The 14735-nt window shown below is 37.8% G+C and overlaps 1 protein-coding gene across 1 annotated transcript in view; it reads right to left on the bottom strand.

The window, feature by feature from the left end:
• LOC106721118 (trithorax group protein osa) overlaps positions 1-14735 on the bottom strand; it is a 77134-nt gene that overhangs the window by 47130 nt on the left and 15269 nt on the right. Inside the window, exons 3-4 of the mRNA XM_045682241.1 lie at positions 9509-9658; positions 682-744 (exon numbers count right to left, since the gene is read on the bottom strand). Of these exons, the coding sequence (XP_045538197.1) occupies positions 682-744; positions 9509-9658 (213 nt within the window). The remainder of the gene's footprint in view (positions 1-681; positions 745-9508; positions 9659-14735) is intronic.

Genomic DNA, 14735 nt, shown 5'->3' with positions numbered 1-14735 from the left:
ATCCCGTTTCGTTGAATAGGAAATTGCTTACATTTTTCACATGAAAACAATAGCGTACTACAAATAGATCTTAGTCAAACCCACGCCTATAGACAAAAAATATTAAGTGGCCTTTACTAAGAATAAGGAACGCTGAAAATGTTGTATGTCAAAAGACGAACATTTTTGTGTATGTTTTTTTAATACGATACCAACGTAAGTCTACTAGTGAATAGTTCACAAGGTACAAACAAAATGTTTACGTTATTAAAGTAACCAAGCGTTGGCTTAATAACAACGATTCAGGTTCCGTTGGAGTTTTACGGCCGTGTGAACCGAACCGCACCGGACGCTGCCGCTGGTCGCGCAACTTTGTCAACTTCATTACAAATAATTATGTTAATTTTGTTTCCGCTATCTACGAAATAACCAGACGATAAAGTAGTAGATAGCGTTGAAATCAAAATAAGAATATCTCACCGTGTTTCGTTTAGTAGTAGGTATACGACATACGGATTTGACTGACAGTTATTTCAAACCAACATCTAGAACGTCGTCATAATCAAATATTTGATACATTAAAAAAATTACAACTTTTGTTAAGAATTTTGAGCACTTCTAAAATCTTAGCAAATGTACAAAGTATTTAAACAGGAAAACATGTAAATAAAACTAGATTTCCATAAAAATGTAAGAACTTACCGAATCAGGATCATGTGCATTAGGCGTGGACGGCTGCGGGGGTCTCGGCGGCGGCGGGTAGCCCTGATAACAAATATATTCATTGACTAAATCTATACATATAAAAGAAAGTCGTGTTATTTACACTATTTATAACTCAAGATCGGTGGAACTGATTGAGCTGAAAATTGATGGGGTGGTAGCTTAGAACTAGGAGACGGACATAGGAACTTTTTTATAATGTGTACATTTTTTTATTCCGCGCGGACGTAGTCGCGGGTAAAAGCTAGTTTATCATATTTACATATGAAAACAATTTTCTATTTGATAAACCCGGCTTACTAAATGGTGAAGGTATTCAAAAATTCAATTCCTCCTTCCATGTACCCGGCACCCGAAAAGATCCCTCTTGAAGTTTATTTTGTATTTATTGAATAAAATTATTTTTCATATGAATATATATACAATTATGTCAATATTGTTTAATCTCGCGTAAAACTGTTATCTCATCTGATCTAGTCTCATAATCTGTCTCTATCAGTTAAAGGCAAAAACTCTCCGGTTTCCCAAAAAATAGCATGGATTTTTTTATATTTTCAAAACAGGATTATTCTGAAACGTTTCAGTTTCGATGTCTGATAGTGAAACATGTATGAAAATATTTTCATCCGATATCTTTTTTTTCTCTTTCAATTCGTCGCTCAAACTGACTAATCGTTTTACACACTTTAAATGGTAAATAAAAAATGATTCATAAACAACAAACATTGAAAATTTTACTGTTCCTAGTAACTCTGATAATTTCATATTGGACGTCCGGTTTACAAAGTGCTTAGCGGCTTTAATGCAAAGTAGGAGGGAAAAAAAATGATTTCTTTATATTAAGTTATTTGAGTATAAATCTTTGATAACATTATAGATAGTGAGGTAATGAAAGTTTAATTTGAATAAAAGCAATGTTAATGATAAAAGATATGACGCACATGCAATCAAGGTGCGACCTTGAATGCTGTGGCTGCGTGGAGATGACGTAGTGGGGGTAAATTATTGCCAGCGACGGGCGATCCACTCAACTATTCCTTATCCGATGACTAACGAAGAATGAAGTGGCATTCTCGACAAACTTTTTTCGATGTGAGGGGGAAACCTATCAACGGCTTCTACGAAAATAGTCCTAACATAAAAAATGCAATTTTTCAGCAGAGCCTTATTAGTACGTTACTGACATTAAAGTGTTACTATGTAAGAACTATATTTCATTTTAAATCTCAACATTTTAACTCATATTCAAATGATGGTTCAAACATATAAAGATGTTGTTAAGCAGATTTTAAAATGTCTAAAAAATCATTTTGTTCAAAAAACGAGTTACGACGTTATACGTAGGAGCGGTCCCTATGAGTAGCACTACGAACCGGCCCGACAATCTCAGACGCCGAAGTACTCGAGATGAAATTTGAAACATGCGCATATTAATTCGTAGCGTATTTGAGAGGCATAAATTTTTATCCATAATATTGAAAAACGTTATAAGTAATTAACAAATCCGCGTATAGTTTATTGCCTATAAATAACTTTGAAACTTTGTTTACAACTACAGTATAACTAACTACGTTGAAGTTAATTTTATTTTTTTGAATCGTACATTATTTTGGTTCCTGTTAAAGTCTTCTTCGCTTAAAATCAATTAGTTTCCTATCTTTTAAGGAAATTATGTTAATCAGGTGTTTAACATTCAGATTTAAAAGCACACGTTTGTTGATAAAAATTAAAATCAATTCCGCGAGCTATATTGAAAAATGACTCACTTAATTACCATATCAATTGACCAATTTCCAAAGTTTAAATTTGCATTCGTCTGATAAAAGACAATACAAAATAACATCCAATTTAAATTATTAATTATTAAATGTTATCAATTTTAATCACATTTTCATGAGATTCGAGTATCACTTTATCGCATTCCAATTGAATTAATAAATTATATAAACGGAGGAAAGTCAAATTTCACACATGGCGGATATTGCACTATTTAATTTTTAGTTCGTTTAAAAATAATGAGATTTCCAAATTTGAGAGTATAACGTGAAGTTTTCCATTGTGAAAGTATTAAGGCTTTGGACTGGGATAAGATATAAGAAGTTGCTTTTATATAATGCGGTAGCATATGACACTATCACGTCTGATTCAATCCAACATACTATGTAATTCATTCTTGCAAGGCTGAGCTGTAGGCGGTGAGATATTTCTCTATCTTTTTTATACTAACTACGTTCTCGGTCCAATAACTATTAAAAATCAAACCCACACTTTGGGTAAAATTAAGTATTTTCCGTGTAATATACCAACCACTTCACATCCGCACTCCAGCTATCGTTCAACTACAAAACTTAACTGACTTTCTAGTTTTTAAAGAGAGCAATGCGATCAGAGCTTTCATATTTCCGCCAGCGCTGTGTAATTTCAAAGGAGCAACGTTGCAAACAAGTTGACCGTCTCGAGTTGGTAGTCGCTCGCAACTCCGAACACTTCTCTGGCTCAAATCTCGCTCCCGACACTAAAACGCTTAAGCGACCAACTTTATAAAGGCGGTACGGACACTCGCCCGGTTACTTTTATTTTTGCTCGACGTTAAAATATTTTAGAGTAAATTTACTTCTGGATATTATATAAAAATAGAATACTCATTACATTGCTGTACAAAAGCAGCATAAAGTACAGATTAAATACTTTTGTTCATAATTTCATGTATGGTTTTTATGCATGACACATCTAAAGTTGTCTTAGTGAGTGATAAGCGTGTATTTATTTATGAATTCGTACAAGACAAATACTGCCGCAAATATCAAACTGGCAACGGCGCCGGTCGGTACAAGCCCGCAATAAGGGATTGCGGGATGAGACAAGAGAAATATTAATTTCACTTTGGTTTGCGGCAACCCTGCGAGCGGACGCTCCGCCAACCCACGCGAAATGTTTGTTTTTATTAAATATTCGATGCTTAGGTCAACGCTCTCTTATATCAAACGAAAATTTACTGCTCTTTCATAAATATTTGATGTATATAATATTACGTCAAAGAACGTAAGATCGGTAATAAGGGTTGAAAATAAACACTTTAGTACCATCACATTGAAATACTTTATGAAATCGCGTCGTCTTTTAAATCAAAAGAAATATATTATAATATTAGTTTCAATTTGTAGTAGGTAGAACAGTTCAATTACATTTGGTGATCTCTATAGAATAGGACAGTAAAAATAGTAATAGTCTTAAAACACAAAACCAGTCCCCAGGGGAATATTAATTTTCCCTTTTTTTCCGCCGCGTGCGCCAGATTATGGCGCGCCAAAGAATTTTGAGGCTCGTTAATTCACCATCACCGCCGCTGGGAATTAAACCCGACTAACAATTAAAATAATACCGAGCCTCTGCCAGTTTAAAATTGATGCCTATTTATTTGAGTTTGAGTATTTGTAGGCTCAGTGCGATAAAGTATGATGTTCGGATTCTAACAGATAATCCAATCCAACTTTTGTTTTGGTATATTTTCATCTTATTTCATACCTCAATTTAATTTTATTTAATTTTAACGCCACGGAGACTTCAACTGAAAACCAAGTTATAACAAAGGTAAGCTTTGTTCTCATTTACGCACCCCTCGATATTTACGAACTTACACTGGGACATTTCTTTAGATACTTTCTTATTATTTCTAAAGCTAGTGGAGCGTTCTCTTCAGCCTTCGATACTTCCTCCTCAAGTTTTATCTTACAAAATAACAACGGACAAGATTAAATTTCATTAGCCATTGTTGTAAATTAAGTAAGAAAATTAACGGCATTACAGTTCATAATCCTTAATTAGGCACACGAATATATAAGTAAATAATCGTAAATTTAAAAACGACTTCATAACAATTAAAAGTTTTAAAAAGGATAAACTCATCTTTGCAAATTGTATTGGATGCAAACGATAACGAATGGTGATTTTTTGTTACATCAAAATAATTTCTAATAACAGTTCTTTACTAGACGATCTTGTTATCGCCTCGGATGCTCACAAAGCTTAGATCCTAACATTTATGCAATAGTTGGTGTGTACCTTTTATAAAAAGGGGCATTATTATCTGAGTACATAAGTTATTGTCGACAAGCGCAAGACACTCGGCAGATTCAATTGCACCATTCCATACATTGCGACTAGGAAAAGGGAGTCTGGGGCCGTCTGTAGGAATCGTAACTCCGCACTCGGCGATTTGCTTCACGACCGACTACGCAAACTTCCGAGAACATACAGCGCTTTGCAGTTTATTATTAATGTAGAAGTATTTTCATAATTTTTATTATATTGGGAAAAGGCATACATTTTCAGTGCTGTTTAATTAAAGCTCTGTAAGTATCCTTATCCCTTATACTCACGCATATACTATCTACATTATTTAATACCATTTTAATGTTTTCTTTTATTGTTATATTTAAATAAAGTTGTTACAGAAACAACTCCAAAAAATCGACATAATTATTCCGATAAAACTAGCTTGGCTATCGTTTATATACACTATATCGATACGCTTCATAAACAAAGCGTATCGACATTTATATTTCAAAAAAATATACGCACTAATCCTTATAAAGTTGCCGCTTACATACCATACCCCCGAAAAGAAAGACTCCTTGAGGCGCACTACAGAAAACTCGAACAATTAATCGCACGGCCTTTGACAAATATATTTCCTTGACAATAAAATATAGGGAGTTTTTAGCAGCGGGGCGCTGCCTCGCTAGCGACAGAGCTGTCGCAGACAACCGGCGCGCCCACCGTGGGGGAATATTAAAAGGAACCGTGGTCCACCAAGCTCTATTATATTTTGTAGCTAAACCCAGCCCTGCTGAACACTGATACTAAATAAAACTTATCGCAAGTATTAACCTCGGGGGTATAAATTAATTGTTATAATAATTATTTTTCTATACGAACCACGTTCAGAAACAAAGAACGTTAAAACGTAGCAATGTGCTCGGTTCGCAATTAACGTTGTTTTAGTAGTAGTCCAGTAAAATATAATTAGTGATTCCTCATTACGGAGCAGCGTGGCCCCTCTGGACGTTCGTGCCTCTGTTCGCTTATGGTTATTAATAACGCGGGGCGCCCCCTCCCCACCCCGCAGCCGCCGCACGCCACCACGCTCGTCCGCGCTGCCGCACGTCTGACATTTTAATTCCAACGCCGTCGGGGTTATTCGTGTATCTTTATTTTTCTATCGACATTTTTTCATCGATACCTATGACTTCACTAGTTAATAGAATGTACTCGTAACGACTTTCCAATCGATAGCGAGCAATGGGAAACAAAATGTACCATCTAAATATTGTTCAAAATTAATTCCATGAATATATGGACAATTTTACAAATGTTTTACTGCTCTATTGAGAATATAAAGTGACTAGGTGGTTGGAAGGTGCCTGCGTTCGATAAAAGCATTACGTAGATAACATCGACTAGGCTGGTACATCACTAGCTACAAATGCTACAATGGCGGTCGGGCGAGCGCAGGTCGAGCGCAACATGGCTGCCGGTAGGCGGTGCGGGCGACAGAGACAGGGAGATTGCAGAGTATAGCTCTTCCTCTCGCACTCGTGCGCGGAGCCGGCATCGATCTCTGCTCGGCGAGCTCGCCCCCAGCACCAGAAAGGCGGAACTAACAAAATTACAAAGCGCTTTCGAGCCGCTAATAATAAAATAAGATACGACGTTTCATTTCGACCGTACGACTCTCGAGCGATCGCGATGCCGGAATGGCCCTTGACTGTCAAAATTCTCCACCGACTGCAGAGAGTATTAACCGCGCGCCGGTTGCTGGAATTTCGAAAACCTCAAATCGAGTTTAGATTTACGTAGAGCACGGGCGTATCAAGACGACGTGAAACTAACGCTTATAGATATATTTCAATGCTCTGTAACAATGAAACATTGTATTGATTCAGAACACAGAGTAGGTTATATGACAGCTATAGAGAATTTAAGCGGATTTACAGATCGAGTAGTATTTTTGTGATTTACAATGTTAACAAGAATTCCTTTTCAGTAGTGTTCAGTTGGTTGTGCGGGAGGGGATAAGAGGGTTAAAATAGAAATGTGCATATGCGAGGATGCCGCTGGCTATATGGGTCGCGTTCACGTCGGCATAAGTTGCCGTGGGGCCTCCTCGAGGCGTTTAATTCGAGCGGCGCGTGCAAAATTGACAGAAGACGTTCCCTCGCGCAGCGGAGGGTTACGTCGCGCTCCGCCGCTCCTCTGATAGCTGACTGACGTTTAATTTTTGCACCCCGAGGAACACAAGACGTTTATTCGCAAAGGGACACATTTATCACGTTCAAAATTTGAATATGTCGAATAGTTTAAAAGAGAACCATGTTTTACAAACACGTTTTTAGCAGATTATAATTTGACTGATGTGCGCAGGTATACTAGAATTAGACAATAGAATTCCTGAAGTATATAAACGATATAAAAACTTGACATAACAAAGATGCATAATTTCGTAAGAACAACGACATTAGTGACGGCGATCAGGGTAACCGACGGCCACGCGCATCTCATATATCCGTCAAGATATGCAAATCGAAGTGACGCGTGCCAAAAGTACATCGCGCACCGAGCTCAGAATTCCTAGCCGAGCTGCGACATCCCTTCCACATTACTTCTAGATGAAAAGATACTTCTCTTACTGAACTTCGGTTTTTATGCAGATGCAATTGAAACATAAAATATTTAATAAAAAGTCAATGTAAATAAAACATATAACTTAAGATAAAGCGTAATAGTTAATTTCACAGTGAAAATGTAACTAGTGCCCACATACCATGGGTAGGCGTATTAGATGCGTACCATGACGTTGAAACTTCCTGTTGATTACATTGGTCACTATTAAAAATATTCGAGCAGAATTATAGAAGCAAGTTTATATTAAGTACAACATCAGGGTTTTACAAAGAAAACACGAGCATCAAAGCAAATAGAACAAACTTTCGGAAAGTAAAAGTTGTCCATTAGGGCGGCTACGGCCATAGACGGTTTATTGAAATAGTTATGGTCGGGGGAGGTAATTTTTAAAAATTGCTAAAAACGAGCGGCCTGTACATTCGGCAGCAGTTTAATGGTAGCGATAACAGTAAAGTTCATAGCCCAAGTTGAGCCGGGCACGGGGAGCGGCTTGGATTACTGCGCACTGTTCATATACAGCCGCGCTACAATTTTGTTGCGAGCTGCACGAACGCGTAGTTTCACGTTAAGCCTTTATTGTATGTGAAACACGAAAAATATGATACTGTCATATAAACATAAACTATATACTTCGAATTGGGTTAAGAGAGTTTCGTTTTTATAGATATTCGTTATCATGTTTTATTTCCATGGCTCCTACGTAAAGAGGGAGCAGTTTTAAGTTACCTGAACTGCTTTTTGTTATATCTCGTACACGATTTTTACAATATTTATTAAAATTTGCAAAGAGCATTAAAATGCCATATTTTTATAGAAGTTATCGTCATCACCATGCACCAATTTTAAGGCAAAAAATCGAAAAAGTTTACGAAAGTATGTTACATTCAAGTGCCACATAATATAATGTCATCAAAGCATCGTAGTTAAGCTTTAACTATTCGAGTAGCCATTAACAAGGATGGTTTAGCCATCGCCACCCCAACTACGCCGCCAGACGACGTGCCGATGTAATTACGACGATTACTTTCAGCCGAGTGCTATACAATTTTAACTGCGTGAACCCAATTGTTATCAGAAATGATTGGTGCTTTTTTAATTCATTTAATTTGTTAAGATTTTCACAACTATTAAATCGAACTGTAACATAATTGAAACGAATACGATTAAGAAAATGTTAGCCTAATAAAATCTTTTAAGGTTAGATACGTATATTCTACGTCACAAAATATTTAACCACAACTTAATACACTACGATTTGATTTTAATAAGCGATTTAATTCGTAACTTCAATAAAAGTTCATCCATAAAAGTACTAGTACAATCCTTAACGGCTCGTTTCTTTAAACAAATTTCCAAAAATCTCTCGAAGCATTCCCATAGGGGAAAACGAGGTACCGGGAACAATAACAACACTTAGCACAGCGACTGGAATTTCGGTTAATACCATCGTTTCGGTCGTTCCCAGGCGTCGTCGTAAAAGCAAGTTTAGTCGTTTAAAACGTCGAGATGTGTTCTTTCACAAAAAGAGAAGGGGAAAGGGGGGTGTCATGAGGGCGCAGAGGAAGCACTGATTACCCCACTCTCATAAAAAGTAAAAGAGTACTGCCGACTTTATATCGTATACTGAAATCATATTTTTATTATGATACTTAATACAGCTATCTCGGAACGAAATTTGTGGAACAAAAGCTAAGGAAATGCTAGCCCATTCGGATTTCCTTAAATGTAGTCAAAGTTAGTTCTAATGGATTTACTAAGGAAGTAATAATACCAACGCAAATGTGTATAGTTCGAATGCAGAAAATAAAATAGAAACCTACAAAAAACATTCTCGGATCTTACACAAGGCCTTATTTTTATATTGTACAGGTGGTGGCAACACACACATGGTGGTCAACGATAAGTAATTGCAAATAATTTCCAAACAATATGTGATTGATGCATTCCGCGAATCGATTCGGTTCCCTTCGACAGACCACCCAAACTGAACACTGTTAAATTATTGCACACATACATTAAAAGAATACAGACAGAATTTCCATTCACTAGTAGACGACTGATACATGTAAAGATGGTGTGTTATAGTATCTTGTCACATACATATTCTTTAGTATTCCATTACCTGGTGCGGTGGCTGTGAGGCGGGCGGCAGATGTGGCGGGTGCTGCGTGTCGTGCGAGGGCGAGAGCGGCCCGGCGGCGGGTGCGGCGCCCGGGCTTGGCGCGCCTGACGGGTGGCTCGGCGGCTGCGGGGATCCGCCGCGTTCGTAGCCCTAGGAGAACACATTCGTTTCGTCTCATTTATACAACATCTTTGCACAAGATATTACACGTTTCATTGCAATATCTTTATTTAAACACTATTTTAGTAGCAATATTAGTATTAATAGCAATACCATTATATTGCAGAATTGCAATTCTTCTATTACAGGCGCGTGCGAAAGCACACGTACATAAGAATAAAAAATTACATATCGATGAACTTAACCACTGGGTTTAGAGAAGTAGTGACTTCTCTAAACCTGTACTTAAAGTAAGACTTACGCAAATGTCACACAATATAAATAACATAGGAAGTAATAGAAAAAAAGTACCTTTATTGTACAAGAGAATGTTTGTATCTATTGATACAAAGTTATTACTTTGGCCTTGATTACAGTGATACTAAAGTACTCTTTATGTAGAAAGTAATCGATTTTTTAGGGGCTATTAAGTTTTGCGCATCAACTTTTTTCGATTCACGTTTTAGTACTACGCACAACAATCGAAAATGAGGGCACACTATAAATCAACGTAAACAAAGCCACGTCCTTGGCAATGAATTTAAATGGCTAATGGTTCCATAATAATTGGCCTCTTTTATTTTCACTTGCCTTTTTGTTACACAAATGACACGCATTTCTCGATGTTATTGTTACAATACTTATGTAACATAAGATATATAATTGTTTCATCGTCGTTACGGTATATGAAGGCGGTAATTTCTTATAAGAATGATTAATTTGTATGGACTTGATATTTTCTTGTAAGAGACCGAATTGTCGCACTTTTTGTTTTCTCTTTTTATTGACGTCATAAACATGGAGCAGATTATTATTAATAGATAGTTGCCGTCACAACAGAAGTAGTATTTACTATTTCCAATAGTCAGAAGAGAAATAAGAACTTTTACTAACTTCTTTCGACTATACATAGTGACTCACAATACCCACTTCGTAAATAATGAAGCGTTTAATTTCGAATAAAACCTCTTATCTAATAATATTCACTTGACTCGATATTCTCTTATCAATGAATCGACGCATAATACGTCATGTAATTCGTAATCCAAAACTCAATTTATCGGATGTTAGTGTGTTTATGAATCAAGGTACTTTCATTGGGAAACAATTCGTGAGGCGGGCGTATTGTTTTCGCGGGCATCGTAGCGCTCGTATGCGTGCGAGACAAACACAAACAACCGTTAATTTCAAACGACGCACACACACAAACAATAGAGGTGGGATAAAACAATCGGGCGCGTGCAAAAGCGGGTCGTCGGCCAGGGGCGGCCTTGACCGTACATCCATTATGCACACCCGTTTACTTGCGAATAAGTGCACCTCCATATTGTTTTATAGCTACGTTGTTAGAGAGCAGTTCCATTCACAACACCGCGAACACGACCGCGACGCATACAACGAAACTTATTCGCGAACGTTTCTCTTTACGCAGTCCGCAGCGGCCGCGACATACAACAAGTAAACATCAATAACAGTCGTCACACGAATAACTGATACAATACTTGTTTATATATAATATTTTAATGTCATTGCCGTTGAAAAGTTATTTGCCAATGTTAATTTATTCATAAGGACAATGATTCGTTATTATTATGTTAAATATGTGACAGTATTCATAAAACATTACAAGATGTTTGTATAATCTAACAGGTCCTTCCATAAAATAAGATAAGAATGGATAAAAAACCCTGATACTTTTGTTATGCTTTTCTGTTAAAGTTGTTGATTCTTAATTTGTAAGGTAACGAAAAAGAATAGATTTTATTCCAAAATTTTCTATTCAAGAACAAATTACAAGGTCCGTTAAGCTAAATAATAATAAGCCAATGGTACAACAAAATTACGCGTAGTATATTTCAAGCTGCTATGCCGCCGTATTATGATCGCCAACCTTCGTTAAGAGTTTGCACCAAATTAAGAAGCAATACATTTTTTTTTATATCCATAACTTCTTGTTGTCAAAACAAACAGAATCATATAAATAGCAGACACTATGGGTACGTAACAGGCTCATTCATTACAAATTCATTAGTGAGGAGCGGAGAGGAACAGCGTGGAGCGCGTCCTCGACACAGTTCGCCGCAGACATTGATTGCATCAATCGCACAATGCTTTCACTGCGCATTGCTCTAGTGTCGTGGCTTCCGCGTCACGTTTCAAGGTTAGAGATAAGGTTAGACCGATATTTACTGTTCCAGGTCAAATGGATTCGTTCGCTTTAGCTCAGAACCTCTTGTTTGCAAACAATATGACAAGCACTTGTTTTTTTTATGCCGTTGTTTGCAATCATGGAAACGAAGCTTGATAAGTTTGACAAATATCTTAATCAAAAAAGTTTGACAAAAAGTGATTTATTGGAAGCGTAACCCAACAGAAGTCCATTGCCGAATAAAAACCTAACCTAAATACTAATTCACACTTGAGTATCTGTTTTTATGAAATTCTTCAAAGATGCTTTTGGCCGCGACTTCGTCTGCAAAGGATTAAACAAGGGTGAAAAGTATTTCATGTTTTACTCGAGACTATGCTCTATATCTATGTCAAATTTCAATGTCAAATTCAATCGAGTAAATACGTAACAAACGTACTCATTTCCAGGATCATATATAGCCTACATGTTCTAGACTGTGTTCTTATCTTACTTCTACCAAATTTCATCGAGATCCATGCAGCTATTCTGGAGATACCGTCTAAGTAACATCTATCCATCCATCCAAACACTCGATAGAAGGTATTAAAGTAAGTAATTAGATGTTATCTACTTAGTAAGTTAAAGTTAAGCATATTTTGAAGAACTTTTTAAATATAATAAAATAAAGTTTGCGGTTGACAATGTTTGTATTAATTTTAGAACTTTTCATCATTTATATCAGTGTTTACCACTAAACTGTTGTAAAAAGAGCTCACTTTTACAATTTCATTTTGCGAAAACAGAAAAATATCGACATTTGTATTGAGTAATGATTATTTAATCCGTTCAAAGGAATCTCAGATAATAGGCTCAGAATAAAGGAGGACACTTTCGAAATCGGTTGGCGCGTAATTGGATAGTCGCCTGGCTCATGCAAAGCCGTCTTGAATTGTCGGTACGCGACGAGTCGTTATGGTCATTTGTCACGTGCTGTACACCCCATTTCCGGCACGATGAGTCCGTGAAAGGTAAAGTATTGACAACCGCTAACGACAATGCAGTTCTTGAGGATTATTCCAGCAAAATACTTGATTCGCTCCGAAAATTTGGAGAAATAGATTTTAACGCTAATCATCATTTCAATTCGCGGATATTTATTTCTGAATCTTGGACTCTGACGAGATCTTTCCGGCGGATTTAGACAAGGCCGGTGGTTTGACGTTACCGTTGTTAAGAAAGGAAATAAGATTATGTTATTGTTTTCAAATTGAATACGAAAGCGTAACCTTTACAAATTTAGTAGGCGGGTGGGGTGGTAAATGTAGTAAGGGTGGCAGGTCGGTTGCGCCAAAAACAAAATACAAAGAATTCAAAGACTTTCGCTGAATAACAATTTTGTGGCTAAACTTATTGCTTAGCACAACGAGAAATCGAGACTATCGTCTACTTGAAGTTTAGCAGCGTATCGTTCGAACAATCCGTGTCGCTCGCCAACCAATCCATCAAAGAAGGGGGGACCGGAGAGGGTGTGGGGGCCACCCCCTTACCCACATAAATATTGCGGGTAGGTGAGTACAAACCCTTTGACCGAGTTCTGTTTACTTTCGTTTTCGCTCAGCTGACGGGGCCGCCACCCCGCCGCCTGTGTAGCGCCACTATTATTATGATAATTAGAGCTATCAACTCCATGTCTCACTAATTACAGTCAGGACGATGCGGCGCGACACAACGACCCGCCGCAGCCGATTAGTTGGCACACACTTTAAGCGACGAAGTGGATTACAAATTACACATTGACGACATAGTGCTTTTGAATTTCGGGTGTCTGCTTAAGGATGCTACCGTTAGCTCTGACACTATAATAGTTGACGACATCTGATGTTTTGGTTTGTTTAGTTTTCATGTACTTATTTTAAGAGGAGAGGGGAGGAGGTACGGCGAAGAGCACTCAAGGTTGCAACGAGTTCGGACGAGGCAGACGGGGCGCAGACGTGCATTATTAGGAGGGCGCCGGAACAGGCACGGGTGCCACGGGTGTGGGGCGCGCCAGAGGGCGGCGGGGTGCACGTACGTCATCACCTGAGGCGCGTCCTTGAAACCGTCGTCGCATTCATTGCACCCGGATGCGGGCGGTATCCCCGAGCCGCGATACTCGCACTCTGGATTTCACCTAGCTATCTCACGACGACACCCCACGGCCGCCGTCTTACTGCGCCGCATCCGCGTCAACACACACGCACACATTCATAGGACGTGCGACACCTCGCGAACTAAAACATCTATTTAAGACCCATGTGTTATGACCTCACACGTAACACTATGCTATTGATTAACAATTTACAATGGACGACTGAACTAAAACACATGCTTCACGCCTTTGTGCTTGTGGCACGCTTACAATAGTGTGGGATGAAGTAAGAATTCAAACGTAATATAAGCATACTTCTTGTCTGTTTTCATAGATTTCATGACAAGCACATTTCCTCTATTGTACGCGTGCTTTTGTAACGAAATATAAACATCACAGTTATGCGTAAAATGTTCAACTTGTAGTAATCCATAGCGATCCCTAAGCAGATTTCGTTTACCAGATTTTTACTAGCATTTTTCTATAGTAATAGCGCTTTTTAAATCAAATTTATGCCAACTACTAGCTGTGCCCGTGACTTCGTCCGCGTGAAATACTGTCTTCGGGTAGCATTTTTTTAGGCTAATTATTTTACTTAAACGACGTGTTATGCTTTGATGTATGGATTGAGAAGAACATGAGCGAGTTGTGCCAGGACTGCGACAAATGTAGGTCCTGGGTCTCTGCCAACCCCTCTGGGTTACGGACGCGAATTTTGTTGTTGTTGTGGTATTTTACTTAAACTTATAAAATATTACAACAAAACATATTAAACTGACATAATATTCACATAAACATCATATCATATA

Source organism: Papilio machaon, chromosome 18 (assembly GCF_912999745.1).
Source record: "Papilio machaon chromosome 18, ilPapMach1.1, whole genome shotgun sequence".
Taxonomy (NCBI): domain Eukaryota; kingdom Metazoa; phylum Arthropoda; class Insecta; order Lepidoptera; family Papilionidae; genus Papilio; species Papilio machaon.
The sequence above is the reverse complement of the archived record's forward strand: the minus strand, read 5'-3'. Positions and strand labels throughout refer to the sequence as shown.